The sequence below is a fragment of the Parasteatoda tepidariorum genome, chromosome 1, assembly GCF_043381705.1.
Source record: "Parasteatoda tepidariorum isolate YZ-2023 chromosome 1, CAS_Ptep_4.0, whole genome shotgun sequence".
Classification (NCBI taxonomy): domain Eukaryota; kingdom Metazoa; phylum Arthropoda; class Arachnida; order Araneae; family Theridiidae; genus Parasteatoda; species Parasteatoda tepidariorum.
The window spans coordinates 4,364,432-4,379,269 of record NC_092204.1 but is presented as its reverse complement, the minus strand read 5'-3'; the positions used below and the strand labels follow the sequence as shown (position 1 = coordinate 4,379,269).

General features: G+C 32.2%; 1 protein-coding gene across 1 annotated transcript in view; it reads right to left on the bottom strand.

Annotated features, from left to right (window-relative positions):
* Positions 1-14,838, bottom strand: part of LOC107457389 (protein outspread) — a gene marked incomplete in the record, with an annotated part of 145,374 nt that overhangs the window by 40,577 nt on the left and 89,959 nt on the right. Inside the window, 4 exon segments of the mRNA XM_071188212.1 lie at positions 273-381; positions 5,335-5,486; positions 8,121-8,186; positions 12,978-13,058. Coding sequence (XP_071044313.1) covers positions 273-381; positions 5,335-5,486; positions 8,121-8,186; positions 12,978-13,058 — 408 coding nt within the window.

Here is a 14,838-nt window from a genome sequence, read left to right as displayed (position 1 = left end):
AAATGTATTCATTAAGCAGCAGCATTGAAAAATAATAAGTTAACAGTTTGTTTGCAATATGCCAAAAGTCTATCATAATTATCCAGATACCATATATTCAAACAGCTTGTGAACTGTCAGACAAAACTTAAATCTTTTTCTCAAAAATCCAGATCCCCATTATGACTTTTTTTTAATTTAATGATAAAATTGAAATCTGCTATAAAAAAAAAAGAGAAAAATGAACAAGAAAAGCAACGATAATGATTATATAGAGTAAAAAGTGAACTTACATTTTCAATTTTAGGGACGGCAGTAGGTTTAATACAAGGAAAAGTTGAGTTTCTTTTGTACTTTCCACAAACGGTAGTTCTAGGAAATTTTGACAAGACTTCAAACCACCTATCGATACAAAATTTTGGAATTTAGTATTGTGCTGGTATAAATTTGTAAACAACATAAACGCACACCAACCATCGAGTGAAAATATTATGTTCTGAAGTTCTACATGGTTCAGTCTGAAGTTCATTATATTCTAAAATTAATAATAACTACTTAAATTATAGATAATTAACCTCAAATATTACATTTTTGTTACAGATTTTCTTGTGGTCCTGCAGTTTCAGATTAAGAGGATAAGCAACAACAAAAACAAAAATTAGATAGGATGTTAATCATATCTGTAGTGTGTCTACGACTACAAAAATACAATTCCAACTCACTAGTATATGGGACATGTTAACTAGATTCTATACCGGGTACCTGTTCATAGAAGAAGGGTGACTTTGTTGATAACACCTCTCCCCACATTGGTAACCTTTGGACATGATGGTAACACGCCTACCTCGACAGAAAAGCACACTTTGAAAAGTTGACTTGCTACTTGTGACTGCGATATCATCCCCCTCTTAGAGCTGCTGCCTCTTAGAGCAATCTCGATCACACACAACATCGGCCTGTATACACTCGACTGCTGAAAGCAACACGGGAGCGATCATGAACTTAATACAGCTCTCATAATCAGCATTTAAAAGCACGGTGATTTTAGTACAGCTTTCCCAGCTTCTCACAAAACAACAATGAACGAACTATTGGTATCCCTTCATCGAATTCTATCACAGATATAATTCTGGGAGGAATACTGTAGTGTATCTACCACTACAAAAGTACAATTCCAATTCACTAGTATATAAGACATGTTAATTCGATTCTATGTCAAGGTACCTTTTCATAGAAGAAGATTGAATTTGTCGACAACTCCTATCCCCACAATATCTAAATAATAACACTCTGAGGGGGAAGTAGACTCACTGTATTGTGGACATCTCCATTGAAACAAAATTTCCGTCCTTTTAGGAAATTTTAGGTTAAACTTCTAAAGCATTTTAAAAATTAAGTTTTTGATTTTAGAAAATTTTCTAATTACTGGTACGAAGCTTTTTTTGTTGTTAATGCATATAAAAAATAACAATAACTATGAAAATTATCAGAAGCTTAAAAAGGCTTCTAATTGCTCTGAATAACAGGCAAGAAACAAAATCAAAAGAAGTTTCTTAGCAAAAAAGAATTACCATAATCTTCATGGTTAGAAATTAAGAGTAGAAAAGGTATAAGATATTTTTTTAGTTTTTAATTTGTACAGTATTATCATTTAATTAACTGTAATATTTTTATTAAACTCAGTCGATAGAGAGCCAAAGCCTACTGAGCCCATCTCAGTTTTCTTGACCTTTGGGGTTTGGAGTGCAAGAGCAGATGTTCGAGTTGGGTGGTCAGCCTAACACGGAACCCCCAGTGTTTAGTGCTTGGTACTCATTTCATCGACCCATTAAAGGGATGAACGACTGAGAGAGCTTGCCCAGTGGGGGGGGAGGGGTTAGAAGTTATTGACAATGTCAACCTGCAATGCAAAGGTACCCTGACACAGAATTGAGTTAACATGTCTTATATACTAGAGATTCGGAATTGTATATTAGTAGCGGTAGGTACACTACAGTACTCCCCCACCAGAATTTTTATCTGTGATAGAATTGGATGAATGGATACCACTAGTTGATACACTGTTTTGTGAGAAGCTGGGAGAGCTGTATTAAGATCACAGTCGTGTTCGCTCTTGCATTGTTATTAGCAGTCGAGTGCATACAGGCGAAACTGAGTAGTAACAAGGTGAATAATGTTGCAGTCACAAGTAGCAAGTGAACTTTTCATTGCGGATCACCCATCGAAGTAGGTGTGTTCAAATCAAAGTGGGAGTTTCTGTTAAGGTAGGCATGTTCATATGATGTCCGGAGGTCACCTATGTGGGGATAGTAGTTATCGACAATGTCAATCTTCATCTATGTAAAGGTACCCTGACATAGAATCTAGTTAACATATCTAATATACTAAAGATTTGGAATTGTAGTGGTATACACACTGGCTAGAGGATCAAACCAATGACCTGAGGCACAAGAGCATGAACCACTCAGAGATGGGAAAGAGATTCAAAATAATCAAAATGCTTAAAGCAATGTGAATAAAAGCACAATAAAAGTGCTTTTATTCAACAAAAAAAAATTTAATAACAATACAATATGTTAGTAAGATTTATAAAAATATAGAAAACAAGAAATGTAAAAAAAATTAAGTCAATTTCTACTTAGGTCAACATAGAAACATTTTATTTTAGTTATTTTTTATAAAAATAATTACAATTTTTTTCTCCCATATAAAATTAAAATTAATTATTAATTAAATTTAATGAACTAATTAATATTTGTAAAAAACCGTATTAACATCAAGTGTCATATATCCATATATGGCAACGTTACTTTTGAAAAGTAACGAGTAAAAGTACAAGTATTTTTAAAAAAAGTAACGAGTAAAAAGTAAAAAGTTCTTATTTTAAAAAGTAACGAGTAAAAAGTACAAGTAAAAGTACAAGTACTAAACAAAAAAAGTAACGATTTAAAAGTACATTTCTAGGAAATCGAAAATTCAAAGTAACCTAAAATTTTATTGAATAATATTCTTATGTTCTTTAATGTTTTTGCAAAATTGTTGTTATTTATTTAATTATTTTTAATTTTGAAAGTTATGGACATTAATTTATTTTTAAATTCGGAAGAATATTATAATATAATTTTATAATATAATCGTATAATATAATTTTAAAATCAAATATAATTTTAATATCAAACTTTTTATGGATTTGCACGAAAAAGAAATTTTATCTATTGATTTTAATTTTTAGTTTATTATTTTTATTTATTTAAATTACCATTGATTTAAAATTGTTTTACTCTATAGAAACGCGTTTTAAAAGCACAAACATAAACAAAGCAAACACGGGGTTTCAGATAGCTTTGTGATCTTTGAGCTAGTAAAAAATAATTGAATGTGCAGTATAAGTTGAAACAGAACAGTCTACAGTTTTATTTGTAACGATGGCTAATGCTGAAGTCATGCGAGAAAATCATTTTCCAAACATTAGACTTAGAGATCTAAAATTAGAGATTTGACTGGGCGTTGTTTGACAAGGTCGGGCATAAATATAATTTCAGTAAAAAATGTACTAGGTAAAAATGTATTTAGTAAAAAATGAATTAAGACAAAAATTTATTATTAGTGAGTTCAAAAAGAAAATTGAAAAACGTAATAACAAAATCCAAAATTTTTTATTTAAAATGTATTAAATAAATGCATAAAACTCGAAAATGAATGAAAATAACTTGCTAATTAATATTTTTATTTATTTTGCAAAATAATTGCATTTCGAAAATGGTGTCACTGAGTCTGCTGCAAGAATTTCTCAGAACGGGCTTAACCACGCTGAATAAGCTCTCCACGGGAGGTCAAGGTATTTAAACACACGAAGTTAGCTGTGAATGCATATATATTGCACATTAATTTTATAAATTAAAAAAACATAATAATTTTTTTTAATTTAATTTTTTTAAATTTTTTTTGGAAAGATTTTCGAGTTNAATTGGTAAATTTACTAAAATGATAGGAAGTAAAAAAAAAAAAAAAAAAATTATAACAATACAATATGTTAGTAAGATTTATAAAAATATAGAAAACAAGAAATGTAAAAAAAATTAACTCAATTTCTACTTAGGTCAACATAGAAACATTTTATTTTAGTTACTTTTTATAAAAATAATTAGAATTTTTTTCTCCCATATAAAATTAAAATTAATTATTAATTAAATTTAATGAATGAATTAATATTTGAAAAAAAACCGTACTAACATCAAGTGTAATATATCCACTGCAAGTTTAGAAAATGTGTATTTGAACTTGAATGGATGAATAAATATTATTTTAAATAAATATTAAAATTGAAAATTTGAACAAAATATATAACTAATGGTAAGAATTGAAAGAAAAAGGAGCATAGTATCAGACAACTATAAAAGTATAAATTTAGTGATGTAGACCAAACGTGCTACCACGTTATGCTCTTTATTGAATTTATCTGGCACAGCAAATATAAAACAATTAAATATTTAAATGAGAGCAATAAATTAGTTTTTTGTTCAAATAGAGTCTTAAGTTAGAAATGATCACTGATGTTATTTTTAAAATATGTGAAAAACTGTACCGCTTATAGTAAAATTTAAAACAATGACTAACGTTTAAACCATCAGAAAATTCCATTTCGTTTTTTGCTCATCCCTATTTAATGAATGAATTAATATTTGAAAAAAAAAACTGAACATCATCCACTAAAAAAAACGATTAACATCATCCACTAAAAAAAACGATTAACATCATCCACTAAAAATTTAACAAAATTTATTTGAAGTCGAGTGGATGAATAAATAGTATTTTATTAACGATTGAAAATTTAAACAAGATGTATAAGGAGAGTGTGAACTAATACAGTAGGGAACCGATTATCCGGAACGGTCGGGACCATCGTTATTCCGGAAAACTGATTTTTCCGGTTTTCTGAATCGCTACAAAAAGCCGTTTTTTTATTGTTAAACCTAACTAAAAAATAAAAAAAATTTGGAAATAATCTTAGAAATAAGAAAAAAACGATGAAGTAATACACTAATGATTATTTCCAAAATGATGGTAAGGTAAACATCTTTAAAAAAAGGAAGAAAAATCGTAAAATCTTACGAGCAAAAAAAAAAAATTTTTTTTTTCAAAAATGGCGAGAAAATATATCGAATTTTGTTCCGGTTTTTTGGTTTTCCGGTTTTCTGATTTCCGGATAACGGGTTCCGTACTGTAGTAGGAATTGAAAAAACATAAATAAGATGCTAAAGTGAAGAATAAATTACTTTCATTACATTAAAAGTAAGCATTAGTCAGCATTAATAAATGAAGTTAAATGTATTTTTCAGATAAAAACGATTTTACTTTTTGGATTCGTCTTTACTCATGCCCTTGATAAAATGGACTTTATCGGGGCAGGTGACAGACAGAGCAAATGGATTCCCCGTGACGGCTTCGGCATCGGACACCTCCAGGACGCAGTTCATGTCGATGATGGCTTGAGGAACTGTCTCTGGCTGCAATCATTTAAACACTTGTTATTAACAATATCAATAAGTTTTGAAGCATTTCATTAAATTTCTAAAATGAAGAAAAAAATTTAAGAAACAAGCATGAAATCAAGTAATTTTCAGAATGCTATAAAATATACATGATAATTCCATCTTTATTTAAAAAAAAAAAAAATTTAAAATATCTAACAATAAAACGCGTATGAAGTGCAATTTCGACTAAAAGAGTGTGGCAACTCGTAGACAACTTTAAAATCACCATTTGATTAATTTAGTCATCCTGCGACTGATGAGAACTGTTAATTTTGCCCTTATACCTGGTCAATTTCACCCAATACCTGGTCAATTTTGCCCTATACTTGGTCAATTTCAGCCAATATTATACAATATTTGGAGTTATGCACACGCACATTCATAATTGTAATATTGGACCAGACCTGTTCCATCAAACTATCCTAATTTTTAACATTACAAAGTTCATGTTCTGTTAAAAAAAATTCCTACCTTTTTATTCCTACAACATTCAATTATGTAAATATAACATCAACAGTCTTTAATGTTGGTGTGTACTCAATAACTTATATTGGTTTTTTGATAAACCCATTATAAACATGATAACATGTAATAAATTGTACAGGACATTCTGTAGCCACAATCTTTTATATACATTTTTTCGATACTTTTAGTTGAAAAAGCATACTGAGGGCAGTTTTTAAGCTAGGAAGAAATATAAAGATTTTGTACAGTTTTATACCTTGGAAGAGATTCTATACTTCTATTTCCTCTGGCAATCAAACAGGTTTTCCAATATGGATAAGAAATTCATTAGATTTGAAACACATTTTCCGTATTTTATTCTCTCATCCACATATTAATTTAAAAACTCGAATTTGAATTTTTAACTTTACAAAGAAAGATATTAAGGGTGATGAACAACTCTTTAAACGAAATATCAAAATTTAACAGGGTGCATAGCCAGATTTTTCAACAAAAAAGAAGCACCTTTTAAGTACTTTTTAGACATCCAAAAATATTTTAAATCACTTTCCAAAAAANAATCAAAAAAAAAAAAAAGTAATCATAATTAGGAAGGATCTGTGCAATAATAAAAATTATTTTTCTTGAAGTTTTTTTTTGATTTATGAACATAAAATCTCTAAAATTGAAAAACATTTTCAAAAACTTGACATAAGAATGATAAAATAACTAGTTTCTGATAAATATTGCAGAAAGAATTATGAAAATCGTGCATTTTTCGTAATTTCGAACGACAATCGATACGTCAAAAAAGAATAAATCTCTTTTTAAAATATAAAAAATTAAGCACTTTTTACTAGCCCCGGATAAAAAAAAAGAAACTTTAAGGGCTTTTAAAAAACGTAAATCAAAAATAAGCACCTTTAAGAACTTTTCAAAAATTTTACACTGCCTGAGAATTATTCACTTAATTATATTAAAATTAGAACACTAAGTATTCCTTAAAGTTTGAAGAGTACCAATTGAATTTTAGGGTATGTTAATAATAATAAGATAAAAATATTAGAAATTTTTTTAAATAAAAACTAACCAACAAATCTGAAATTTTAATCTACAGAAAATTGACCTATAATGAAAGAAGAAAAAAATCTTCAAAAACTCAAAAAATGCCCTTAAAAAGCAAGAGACATCTCTGTCTTTTTAAGAGCATTAAAAATTTCATCAAAATCAGGAAATAAATATTCTATGTTTAGTTAGTTATTAAAGAGTTAATTCAGATCGCCCTTCAACGTCACCAATACCGCTAAATGGGATAAAATTTTACCAGGGTACGTAGTCGAATCCTTCAACAAAAAATAAGCTAAATAATTTTAAAATATATTTTTAAACACTATACGTATACATTTACAAAATAATTGTCAATGACTTCACACGATCATGATAAAATAACTAGTTTCTGACAAGAAAACTTTATTTTGGTTATATTAGCCACCATAAAAAGATCCAGAGATTTTTTGGTTCAATATCAGAGGGTGGAAAATGAAATAGAGAATATCTTGAAAAATGCAGCAGAGTTGCACATGAGAATGCAATAATCTCACCAAACCTAGCTCAGTAGTCACTCCCAAGCATTTCATCAAACATGTGAAATGATTGGAGTCTTTCATAAACTACGGAACTACGGTACGTCGAAATGGATTGTGGTTGAATGAATTGTGAAAATGTTGAATGGAACAATTTGAAATGTGCTTTTTTATAATACGTGGACATGTTAAACAAAAGAAATCACATTTTCGAAGAGGGAAAATTAAGCACTTTTTAAAAACACCCAATGAGAAAAGCACCTTTAAGGGCTTTTAAAAAACGAAAATCGAAATTGAGCACTATAAGCACTTTTTAAAAACGCTGCGCACCCTGAAAATAATCTAAATACTTAAAGCGCAACAAAAAAAAATTTAATAAAAGCACAATAAAGTGCTTTAATTCACATTGTTTTTTGCTTTAGACAGCATAGCACAAAGTATATTCATTCCTTCTTTTTGGATAGTCTCTCAAAGAGTTCGGGGCTTGCTTTGTGGCAGTCCTATTTAAATTTCTTAAGTCCACTTGGGAGCAGTCAGGATAATAATTATTCTCACAACCTACTTGACTTTATTTACTTACATGTTCATCAACAGAATAAGCCAATTCTCCATCATCATACAAGACAAACCACCTCCTTTGCCACCGCTGGAAGAAAAAAAAATGAATGTTTATCACATGTACAAAAAAGAACAACACATTTAAAGCTATATTAAACAGCTAGATAGTTTTATATTTACCGTTCGATTTAAAAGAATATCCCTAGCAGCAAAACAAATCGGGCTCTCATTGAGCCAATAATTATGAATCTTGGCTCAGTAAGTGTTCATAGGGCATTTATTTTTCTTTTATTAGCCCTATATAGAATTGTCAGAGTCACCCGATATTTTACAGCCACTTTTACAACCAATATCGGTCCTATATAGAATTGTCAGAGTCACCCGATATTTCACAGCCACTTTTACAATCAATATCGGTCCTATATAGAATTCTCCGATTCACCCGATATTTTACAACCACTTTTACAACCAATATCGGTCCTATATAGAATTGTCAGAGTCACCCGATATTTTACAGCCACTTTTACAATCAATATCGGTCCTATATAGAATTCTCCGATTCACCCGATATTTTACAACCACTTTTACAACCAATATCGGTCCTATATAGAATTGTCAGAGTCACCCGATATTTCACAGCCACTTTTACAATCAATATCGGTCCTATATAGAATTCTCCGATTCACCCGATATTTTACAACCACTTTTACAACCAATATCGGTCCTATATAGAATTGTCAGAGTCACCCGATATTTCACAGCCACTTTTACAATCAATATCGGTCCTATATAGAATTCTCCGATTCACCCGATATTTTACAACCACTTTTACAACCAATATCGGTCCTATATAGAATTGTCAGAGTCACCCGATATTTCACAGCCACTTTTACAATCAATATCGGTCCTATATAGAATTCTCCGATTCACCCGATATTTTACAACCACTTTTACAACCAATATCGGTCCTATATAGAATTGTCAGAGTCACCCGATATTTCACAGCCACTTTTACAATCAATATCGGTCCTATATAGAATTCTCCGATTCACCCGATATTTTACAACCACTTTTACAACCAATATCGGTCCTATATAGAATTGTCAGAGTCACCCGATATTTCACAGCCACTTTTACAATCAATATCGGTCCTATATAGAATTCTCCGATTCACCCGATATTTTACAACCACTTTTACAACCAATATCGGTCCTATATAGAATTGTCAGAGTCACCCGATATTTCACAGCCACTTTTACAATCAATATCGGTCCTATATAGAATTCTCCGATTCACCCGATATTTTACAACCACTTTTACAACCAATATCGGTCCTATATAGAATTGTCAGAGTCACCCGATATTTCACAGCCACTTTTACAATCAATATCGGTCCTATATAGAATTCTCCGATTCACCCGATATTTTACAACCACTTTTACAACCAATATCGGTCCTATATAGAATTGTCAGAGTCACCCGATATTTCACAGCCACTTTTACAATCAATATCGGTCCTATATAGAATTCTCCGATTCACCCGATATTTTACAACCACTTTTACAACCAATATCGGTCCTATATAGAATTGTCAGAGTCACCCGATATTTCACAGCCACTTTTACAATCAATATCGGTCCTATATAGAATTCTCCGATTCACCCGATATTTTACAACCACTTTTACAACCAATATCGGTCCTATATAGAATTGTCAGAGTCACCCGATATTTCACAGCCACTTTTACAATCAATATCGGTCCTATATAGAATTCTCCGATTCACCCGATATTTTACAACCACTTTTACAACCAATATCGGTCCTATATAGAATTGTCAGAGTCACCCGATATTTCACAGCCACTTTTACAATCAATATCGGTCCTATATAGAATTCTCCGATTCACCCGATATTTTACAACCACTTTTACAACCAATATCGGTCCTATATAGAATTGTCAGAGTCACCCGATATTTCACAGCCACTTTTACAATCAATATCGGTCCTATATAGAATTCTCCGATTCACCCGATATTTTACAACCACTTTTACAACCAATATCGGTCCTATATAGAATTGTCAGAGTCACCCGATATTTCACAGCCACTTTTACAATCAATATCGGTCCTATATAGAATTCTCCGATTCACCCGATATTTTACAACCACTTTTACAACCAATATCGGTCCTATATAGAATTGTCAGAGTCACCCGATATTTCACAGCCACTTTTACAATCAATATCGGTCCTATATAGAATTCTCCGATTCACCCGATATTTTACAACCACTTTTACAACCAATATCGGTCCTATATAGAATTGTCAGAGTCACCCGATATTTCACAGCCACTTTTACAATCAATATCGGTCCTATATAGAATTCTCCGATTCACCCGATATTTTACAACCACTTTTACAACCAATATCGGTCCTATATAGAATTGTCAGAGTCACCCGATATTTCACAGCCACTTTTACAATCAATATCGGTCCTATATAGAATTCTCCGATTCACCCGATATTTTACAACCACTTTTACAACCAATATCGGTCCTATATAGAATTGTCAGAGTCACCCGATATTTCACAGCCACTTTTACAATCAATATCGGTCCTATATAGAATTCTCCGATTCACCCGATATTTTACAACCACTTTTACAACCAATATCGGTCCTATATAGAATTGTCAGAGTCACCCGNTCCACCTCTTCCTGGGAAGGGTTTATTCGATTAACAAAACAATAATGAAGATTAACAAATTTGTGAAAGGTTCGATTAAAAGATAAATTATTTTGTGAAGGGTCCGTTTTTATGAAAAGATATTTTGAGAAGGGTCTGTTAACGGACCCAAATTTCTTCTAAACAGACCCCTGATTAAATCAATTAAAATAAATAAACCATTAACTATGCGGCAATGTGTAAACACAAGATGAAAAAGAAGAGACAATGGAAGATGAAGTTACACAGCTAGGGTGGTTTCGATAGGTGGAATTGTTGCCATTCTGAAAAAAATAAATAATGTTTACAAAAGTAGGAAATCCCAATTACCGCCAACTAACCCTACCCTTTAGGTACGTGCAAGGCACCCTAAAATCTCCTAAAGGGTCAAAAAACGGAAAAAAAGGCTCACCTATAATTAAGTGTCATTATAGTGTCGTTAGAAGGAGATATCCTTTTCTTTTAAACCTGATTCGATCATAATGCTCTCTTTTTGCCTTAGGGGCCTTTCACACACCCGAAGTCGGCATTTAGTGCAATTGAAATACAAAACATTTCTCGTTGTTGGGTGTCCATTCATTCCAATGGACACACAATCGAAAGAAAAAACTTGATTTATCGAACAAAATAGTAATCTATACAAATAAAACCCAGAAAGCATACGGCAACCTTGTTTCGGTGTACTGAAAATCTTTTTTTATCAATAAAGCAAAAATATTGCAGCTTCAAACCTTTCATCATTAAAAATTATTTTTGAAGCTTTTTTTTTTTAAGAAGGATTTGTCACTTAGGTAAAATGGTCACTTAGGACCGTCATGACGTTATAGCTGACGTCACACTAGCGATAGGATCAAATTGAAATTTCGACAGTTCATTAAAATTTCGTGACAGGGTGGAATTTAGTTGAGCATACAAGACGTTGCGAAAATAAACCTTATAATTACTTAGATTATAAGACTATTTTCACCTTGAGACTAGCTTTATTAAAGGATGTTTTTTTTTTTTTTTTTACGTTTGAAAACCCTAAGACAACATTGATTTAAGGTTTTTATATGGAAGGTTGTTTTCCAAGGTTTTGAATTAGGGAAATGTGTGTGGAATAGAGCGGATTGTCACAAATCTTATTTTAAGGTTAAAAGGTTTACACGTAGCATTACAAAAAAATTTAATTGTACTTGAAAGATTTTGAAATTGTTTATTCTAAAAGCCTAACTACAATTGGTATAGCCGGGACAGTCTTGTTGTCAGGACGCTGGACTCACGTTCGTGAGAACGGTAGTTTAAATCCAGTCAGCCGAAGGCTCCCCGTGTAGTAAATGATGAATTGTGCACGCTAAATGCGTCGGATCGCAAAGTCCTCCATGTTTCCATAACAAATTATACCTCTAGGGGTACTGAATTGGGGATGGATCGTTCTCTGGTTCAGGTCAAAAGTACGATCTGTGGACGAATGAATAGATGCATGAATGGGTTCGCCCTATAAACGAACAATTTTACCTTCGCCCCAGTTGGACTCAAAATTGACTCAATATGGGATGGATCCTACATGAACATCCAACGAGGGACCCATATTGGGATGTCTAGAGTTTTTAATATTGGTCCTATATAGGGCTAATATAGGCCTACATACAGCCTATATTGCTATATTGGCTGAATAATGAATCTAAAAGCTCTATATGAGTTGTAAAGTTGCTATAAAATATAGGGTGAATCGGATAATTTTATATAGGGCCAATATCGGCCCTTTGGAACACTTATTGAGCCAATATTCGTGAATATTGGCCCAATGAGGGCCCAAGTTTTTTTTTGCTGCTAGGGGAGTGTAACGTATAGAAGTGGCAGAAGTCGAATTCTTGACCATAGATGGCGCCACCGGAAAACAAGAATAATCACACCCCTTGTCTTAATGGCCTACAACAACAATTTGTATTGATTAAGAACACGAATGAGAACCCGATTGGAGGAATTACATTGACGGGCGAAACATTTTCACTGGCATGCAAATTTTTCACATCCAGTGGGTGCCTATTCCATACCCCAACTTGAAATAATAATCCTGCCTACCATAAGTGTTCGAGAGTTCTTCGGTTAGACAGACAGCACTGTGTTAAAAAAAAAGTAATTAGTGAAGGAAGTAATTTACAAAGAAAAAACTTACCTTGTTCCGATTAATAGGCAAGGAAAAGTCCCAATCTGGTGCAACAAATAAGTAGCCACAGCATGACACTTTACGGGTAGCCTAAAAAGTAAGAATAAAAACACATATAGTTTCGGCTTATTATTTTTTCTAACAAAAGTATTCTTTTCTATCGTTATTTAAAAAACAAACAAAGATTTGAAACATTGAAAGAAATGCTTAATAATGATAAAGCTTTCTTTTTTTCAATAGTTTTTTTTAAATAATTTATTACGTACATTCAATTATTTTATATTGGCTGCGTCAAATAAATTCAATAAAGAACATGACGTGTGGACCACGTCACCCAATTTATACTTTTATAGTTGAGCCTCCAATTCCTACTCTTAGTTCTCCCTACATCTTGTTCAATCATTAAATAAAATACTTTTCATTCATTCACTCAAGATCAAATACATATTTTTTTTAAACTTGTAGTGGATGATTTTAATACAGTTTTTCAAAATATTAATTCATTCATTCAATTTAATTAATCTCAGTTTCATATGAGAAAATTTTTTTTTAATTATTTAATAAAAAGTAACTACAAATAAATTTTTGACCTAAGCAGTAAATGATTTGAAATTTTTTTATATACGAGGGTTGCTATTTATATTTCTGGCCTAATAATGAAAAAACAAATATGTAGGATCGAAATTGGTTTTATTGTTTTTCAAAATATTCTCCATGATGATCAATACACTTTTGCATGCGTTTGAACCAATTTTCAAAGCACTTTTTCCAGTCCGATTGAGGTAACTCCAAAACATGCGTTTTGAATGCATCAACCGCTTCTTCGGGGGTCGAAAATCGTTGTCCACGTAATTTATTTTTGATGTGTGGGAATAAGAAGAAGTCATTGGGTGCCAAATCAGGGCTGTACGGCGGATGACCCATCAGTTCGATCTTTCGCTCCGTCAGAAATGCCTTTGTTTGAGTCGATGTGTGAGAGCTCGCATTGTCATGATGAAGAATGATTCGCCTGTTCTTCTGCTTTTTTCGAATTTCTCCGATGACTTCTGGCAAACAAATGGTCGTGTACCATTCAGAATTGACCGTCCTGCGTTGCTCTAACGCCACTGTTGCCACATGACCGTTAATGCCGAAGAAACAGGCAATCATTTGTTTCGATGTGCTTCTTCCTCGAACAACTTTTGTTGGTTTTGCCTCGTCTTGGAAGACCCATACAGTTGATTGCTGTTTTGTTTCCGGCTCATATGCATAGATCCATGATTCGTCACCTGTGTAGATGTTATACACAGCCTTTGATGTACCTTGAACGTATTTTTCCAACATTTCCTTGCACCAATCGACACGAGCCTTTTTTTGAGCGTTTGTCAGATTATGCGGGATCCAACGCGAACAAATTTTTTTTACGCTCAAATGTTCATGCAATATTTTATTGATGCTAGTCATACTAATGTCCAAAGACGCCTCTATCTCACGGTATGTCACATGACGATCTTGCTTTATCAGTTCACGCACAGCATCGATCTTTTCTGGCACAACAACGGATTTTGGACGACCTGCACGGGATTCGTCCTGGATCGAACATCGACCACGATTAAATTCGTTATACCAATTTTTTACAGTGCTGTAGGATGGCGCTTTATCGCTGAATAAAGAATTAAGTTCATCGAAGCACTCTTGTCTTGACAATCCACGTCGAAAGTTATGAAAAATAATGGCACGAAAATGTTCACGATTCAATTCCATTTTTTGAAAGAGAAGAACTTTTCAATTTACTGTCAACAACACAAATGAAGCTATGATGGAAAATCGTCTGCTGAATTTATGTTTAAAAATATCAAACTTTCGTTTAAAATCGTCTGCGGTCACCTAG